Genomic DNA, 6,220 nt, shown 5'->3' with positions numbered 1-6,220 from the left:
TCACTTGGCCATGTCTATGAGACTCTGTAACAATGTGGGGACCCAGGTCTTCTCCCCCTGGACGAACACCACCCCCCGGTCTATGTAGATGATGATGCGTCCGAACGTGTACAGCTGCTTGCCCTCGTGGCGCTTGGTCACCAGGGGCATGAAGACAATGTTGTTCTCCTCCGCCTTGGTCTGGATCAGGTCCTTGAAGTTGGTGGGCAGGCCGGTTCCGTGGCCCCTCTGCGCCAGGCTCTCCGCGTCCCGGCGCTCGTGCAGCGCCTTGTGCTGTACGTGCTTACGCCTCTCCGTCTGCGTGAGGTACGCAATGTTCTCCCTCGCGCCGGGCCCAGAGGACACTGCTCGGTTCATAATGTCCAGTGCTTTGTCGTATATTCTATACAATATCTAAGGTCATTTGCAGTGCATACAGGTTGCTAACTAGAGGGAAGAAGGACAGAGTGATAGAAACATGGTCCTCATCTGACTTAGTCAGATGAGAAATAACTTGTATAGCCAGACAACAGAGGAACTTATGGTCCAAACTCATTTATTTGCCTCGGCAGCCAAGAGTGGATAATGCATCAGTTACGTCCAGGAATTATGGATTCTCTAATTATTCACACATATTAGTTATGAAATTCAATGTCAATATTACCACAGCTTCATTGAATTTATCCTTAACGAGTGGCTGAGATAACAGCATGTCGCTGAACATCGTCTTCCAGCCCAGGTACCACTTTGTGATGATCTCATAGTTAGGACTGTTGATGCTGAGCCACGAACGCAGAACCTGTAAGAAGTATTTGTCCAGCAGGGAGACGAGGGTGGAGGGGGCCAGCATGCCCTCCCAGTCCATCACCCAGTGGAAAGGCTCCATCTGCTGCTGGTGAGGGTTAATAAGCAGCTCCCCCAGACATAGAGCTAGTTTAGGGGTTATGTTCTTCAACATGAAGGCCTCCCAGGCTCCCGGGGAGAATACCTCTTTCCACGGCTGCAGGACGATACAGGCCGAGACGTCTCTGGGGTGCCAGCGCTGCAGGGCGTTGGCTAGTTTACTGCGGATGGGCGGGTACAGAGGCTCCAGGCGGGACTGGAGCCGAGGGAGCCACGGGTGCAGCCAGGAGTGGATGGGCACCGTGTCAGTCAAGGGGTTCCAGCTGTCCACCTCTCGTTGCAGTCGGGGGAAGACAAGCTGCTCCAGCAGGTGGTCCAGGAGCCACAGAGGGAGCAGCGACGCCCACAGCTCCACACAGTCCACCATGGGCCCCACCATGCGAGGTTGCCAGGCCGTCACACACGACCTCATCACTGGGACCCACACCTCCCACAGCAGCCTGTGGTATGGGTCCATGTTTGAATCTGGGGCACTAGATTCAAGGATGGCTTTCCACTGACCGACCTCCTCCAGACCATATGCGCTGTCCTTGAGCGGGTCCCATGTACGTAGTTTCTCTTTGAGTAGTGGGTGAACTACAGCTGCAGCCAAGTCTCCCAACCCCATGATCTTGTATTCCTTGTAATACTCTGCCTGTAGGGTCTCGAATACCCGGGCACACTCCTGCAGGCTGGGCCCCACCCCGGGCGCGGTCTCTCCAGACTGGAAGCGCTCCACCAGGTTCAGCACAGACTTCAGCCTCGCGATGGAGTCTTGTTCATCTGCTAGTCTGGTCTGCAGGGCGGACGACTCGTGACTCAGAGACACGACGACATCCCTCTCATGCTGCAGGCGCTGCAGGTGCTGCAGGCGCCGGGCGGACTGTAATATGTCCTGTTCAGTGAGGTCTATGAGAAGCTGCAGGTTGTGTTCCAGCTCGGGGAGAGCGAAGCTGTGTGCCTTGGAATCCCGCGCGGACATGCTGGGCGGCGCTTCGTCCGGGACGCTGTGCTTGTTGGTCATCTGACTGTAACTGTAGTAAACCTTCTGCTCCCGGCCGGTCATGTCTATTACCTTAACCTGTGACAACTCTCCGGCAGGCGTCTGTGCAGACCGTCCACCAGCCAGCTTGCCTTTGGCCTTCAGCTCGTCCACGGTCCTGAATGAGTACTTAGGCTTCTTCTTTCTTGCGGTGCCACCTGGGTCTCTACGCCACTGGCCCAGCTCCTTCCGGAACTCCTTCTCGTCCTCTTCCTCCGAGTCCACTGTGGGGAAGTCCTTGAGACTCTGTTGGGTTCGCTCCGGGCCGTAAGTGCCCACGGCTCCCTTGCCCTTACGAACCTTCGCCTCAATGGGGTTAATAATACCTTGAGCATTCTTGCCCAGGCCTTTGCCTGGCTGGTAGCCCATCTTCTGTAGCAGCTTCTGTCCGATGCCCCTCGTGTGTTTCTCCCAGGTGCCTATGTCTTGTCCCGACCGGATACCAGCCGCAAACGTCATGGATTGACTGGGACGGAAATTTTCACCCGTTTGGAGTTTCTTGGATGAGGTGGCGGGAGGAGGAGGCGGCGGCGGCGCAGCGGGAGCTTCGTCTTCATCCGAGTCGTCAGATCTTCCCTCCCCTTTCTGCTGCTGCTTCTCCTCCACTGCCGTCTTACGGAGACCTGCACTGACGAAGCTCACTGGAGCCGTGAAGTCCTTAGCCCTCTTCCTCTTGAAACTGGAAACTCTGTCAGCCCAGATGCCATAAATGGCCTGATCCTTGGTCTGTCTGAATTTGCGACGTTCCGGGTTGAACTCATTGGCCAGGTACCATGTTATCTCAAACTTCTCCACCACCTCCACCTCCACCTCCTCCCACAGGTGGGACATTGATATGGTTGGAAATCCTTTCCACAGCAAAACGGTAGGCAAGGCACCTTGGTTGAGAAATGCAGGCTTCAATCTATGTTGTTTAGTCTATCTGTTCAGTACAGTGAGGGCAGACGATCCACTCCACTGGTCAAATTACTTACTCGTAAGTAGTACGTCCGTTGATAAAGAAAAGCAATGTCCACAGCCGCTCCAGTGCAAAGTAAAGATATCCAAATGGTTTATTTGCAAAGTCTCTCTTTACAGAAGTGGTCCTTGAAATCTACTTTCATAAATATTCCTGTCACTACTACAAATACTACTACAAGTGGCTCCTACTAGCTACAAGTACTAATACAAGCTACAAGTACTACTACAAGGTAAGAAAACTGTATTTTCCCAGTCTCCAAAATCACCGCCGACTCGACACATGAAAATTCCTTCGTAATGTGAAAGCCGTAAATCCACTTGTTGGCTTCTGGCTTCAGTCCATGGTTGAGTCCATCCGTTCTGTCCTATTCAGTCTGGTCGAAGATGCAAAAAGACCCGTTCTGAGGAAACACCCGCTTATATAGAGACCCAAAGGTTCTAGAATGTTCGGTTATGACATCATACGGTGACATCACGAAGGTTCCAGAACTTTCTATCATGACGTCATACGGTGGTTCTAGAATGTTTTACGTTCTAGAAAGTTATACTATGACATCACCCCAAACGTTCCGGACTGTTTTATGTTCTAGAAAGATCTATTATGACATCACCACAAACATTCTAGAAGATTCTATGTTCTAGAATGCTCTATTATGACAAATACGACGGTTCAATGACTCTCTCTAAATCCCATCAATATTAAACATTCATATAATACAATAACCTAAACACATATAGCTTTGGCTCTTACAAGTTCTGTTCAGTACTGTTTCAAGATGCACACCGCTGCTCTGAGAGAATTGTTGACTATATAGATACCCAAATGTTCTAGAATGTTTGGTTATGACATCATACAGTGACATCACAAAGGTTCTAGAATGTTTGGTTATGACATCATCACAAATGTTCTAGAATGTTTGGTTATGACATCATACTGTGACATCACAAATGTTCTAGAGTGTTCTATTATGACAAATAAGACAGTTCAATGACTTTATCTAAATCCAATAAACATTCATAATACAATAACCTATATAGCTTTGGCTCCTACAAATACCATAATTCCTGTTATTTTTAACCTAGACACATTTCTTAATCATATAGCAAGTATACATCGTTTTACTATGACTGTGCAAGGACATATTTTCCCAGTAACATTCTTTGTATGTTGCCATGTTGGATGGCACCCTCACACATTGGAATCGGTCTATAATATGTATACTGTATGTATACTGCACCTGTGTATACTGTATACTTAACTTACTCATAGTATATATTCAAGTATATACTCATTTATAGTCTAAGTGTTATTGACACTATTTATTGTAACATAAACTGATACATACAGACCCTTATCTGCACTTTTGATTACACTGTTTACTTGCTCATTATGCTTATATTCAGAGTTAATTATATTGTTTACACTGCTAACTTTTATCTTACGTGTCAACAAGACAGTCAATTACAAGGCTTGGCTAGATGTGGTTCAACCATAGCTGAACACATTGCTGTCCCTTCTCATTGAATGAATGAATGAAAACTTTATTTAAAAGATTGCAGAATGGGTACAATACAGTACGGCTCAATACACACAATTGTGAAGGGGATGCAGACCAGAGAAAGACGTTTGTCTTGTTTACATCAGGGTCCCCCATTTTCAATTCATAGTGTACTCATCTGCCAAGTCCAATGCTGTGCAGGGCTGTTCTAGCAGGGGGCATATCAGGAGGTGCTGCAAGCTGCATGGTCTGTGTTTCAGTGACACAATCACACACAACGTCCCCATCATTTGTGTGTATATCATGTGTGTGATATAACATAAGTGTATGTGTGTGTGATGTTGTGTGATATAATGTGATAAGAGTATGTGTGTACATGTGTGTGATGTTGTGTGATATAACGTTATAAGTGTATGTGTGTGTGATATAACGTTATAAGTGTATGTGTGTGTGATGTTGTGTGATATAACGTTATAAGTGTGTGTGACTGTGTGTGTGTACATGTGTGTGATATAACGTATAAGTGTGTGTGACTGTGTGTGTGTACATGTGTGTGATATAACGTTATAAGTGTGTGTGTACATGTGTGTGATATAACGTTATAACTGTATGTGTATACGTGTGTGTGATATAATGTGATAAGTGTATGTGTGTACGTGTGTGTGATGTTGTGTGATATAACGTTATAAGTGTATCTGTGTGTTATATAACGTTATAAGTGTAATGTGTAATGTGATGTGTCATGTGTATGTAGGTGTATACAAGTATATTTTTTATTGTACTAGGTTGTTGCTCTTTTGTCTATATTGTTAATTTAAAAGCATACACTCTATACCAAAGCTTTAATCAACCAACTCAGATGAACCTATAATAAAGTACAAGTATCACATTATAGGACTATTGCAATAGCTCACAAAATATGACCAAATGGGATGATGCCAAAGATTCAGCTCCATCACACTGTAGTCATCACACTGTAGTGACTGCTTTTCTAAAAGCTGGAGGGGTGTCTGTCCACGCCAGTATCAGTGTCCTCCTTCCTTACGTCCTTCTCTGGAGGGAAGCGGTACAGGAGGATGACCCCAGTGATGAGCAGCAGCGCGGCCGTGACCCAGCCGATGTAGAGCCCCCCTCCCCCCCCCCCCCCCAGCTCTCGTCTCTGTGGGTCCGCCCGATTGAGGCTGTAGACGTCCTTAATGATGGTGTGCGCTGTCCAGGACACGGGATGATGAGTGTGGTCATGGTCACGCAGGAGAGCAGGTACAGACACCAGGGTGATGTTCTCTGCAACAGCTGGTGCCCACGGATCATACGTACATCCTGCGATGACCAAGGCGAACAAGGCCAGGGGCTACGGACGGACACGTCGGCCTCCTGGCAGCCGGCAGCTCCTTTGACAGCTGAGCAGGGAGTCGTACACCTTGTACTGCATCCTGATGTTAGCCCGTCTGTAGTACTGATTCATCCACAAGCCCTCCCAATTGTCTCTCCACTCTCTGCGACAATGAGGTTGGCGCCATTGTAGGCTGTGAACCTATACGCCATATGGGCAGGGTGGGGACTGTTACCGCGCCAGTCTGGCTGAAGAAGCCCAGGATCACGGCCAGTTCCTCCAGCTTGGATCTCATCGCTCAGATGGATGTTTAGTGTTGTCACTCTGTCCGGAGACGCAAGATAGCATGTCTGCTATGCCATCGTGCTAGTTTAGGCAAAGAGAGCTTATCTAACCTTGATGTTGTATTTCCTCTACAAATCAACTACTTTCGACTGGTCTTCCTTTCATTCTTGTTTTTTCTGAAGGTCAAGGAGGACCTTCTACGTATCAATGACTTCAGCTCCGCCCTAATAGTGTTTCAGC

At 47.7% G+C, this 6,220-nt stretch overlaps 1 protein-coding gene across 1 annotated transcript; it reads right to left on the bottom strand.

The window, feature by feature from the left end:
• On the bottom strand, positions 1 to 2,734 carry LOC311225215 (tuftelin-interacting protein 11-like; the record flags this gene model as incomplete). The annotated part of the gene is made up of 2 exons (XM_084310425.1): positions 1 to 366; positions 647 to 2,734. The coding sequence occupies 2 exons, from the start codon at positions 2,732 to 2,734 to the stop codon at positions 1 to 3; spliced, it is 2,454 nt and encodes an 817-aa protein (XP_084166551.1).
• Positions 2,735 to 6,220: the final 3,486 nt, after the last annotated feature.

This window comes from Notolepis coatsorum (genome assembly GCF_963971535.1).
Source record: "Notolepis coatsorum genome assembly, chromosome: 1".
In the NCBI taxonomy this organism is placed as follows: domain Eukaryota; kingdom Metazoa; phylum Chordata; class Actinopteri; order Aulopiformes; family Paralepididae; genus Notolepis; species Notolepis coatsorum.
The sequence above is the reverse complement of the archived record's forward strand: the minus strand, read 5'-3'. Positions and strand labels throughout refer to the sequence as shown.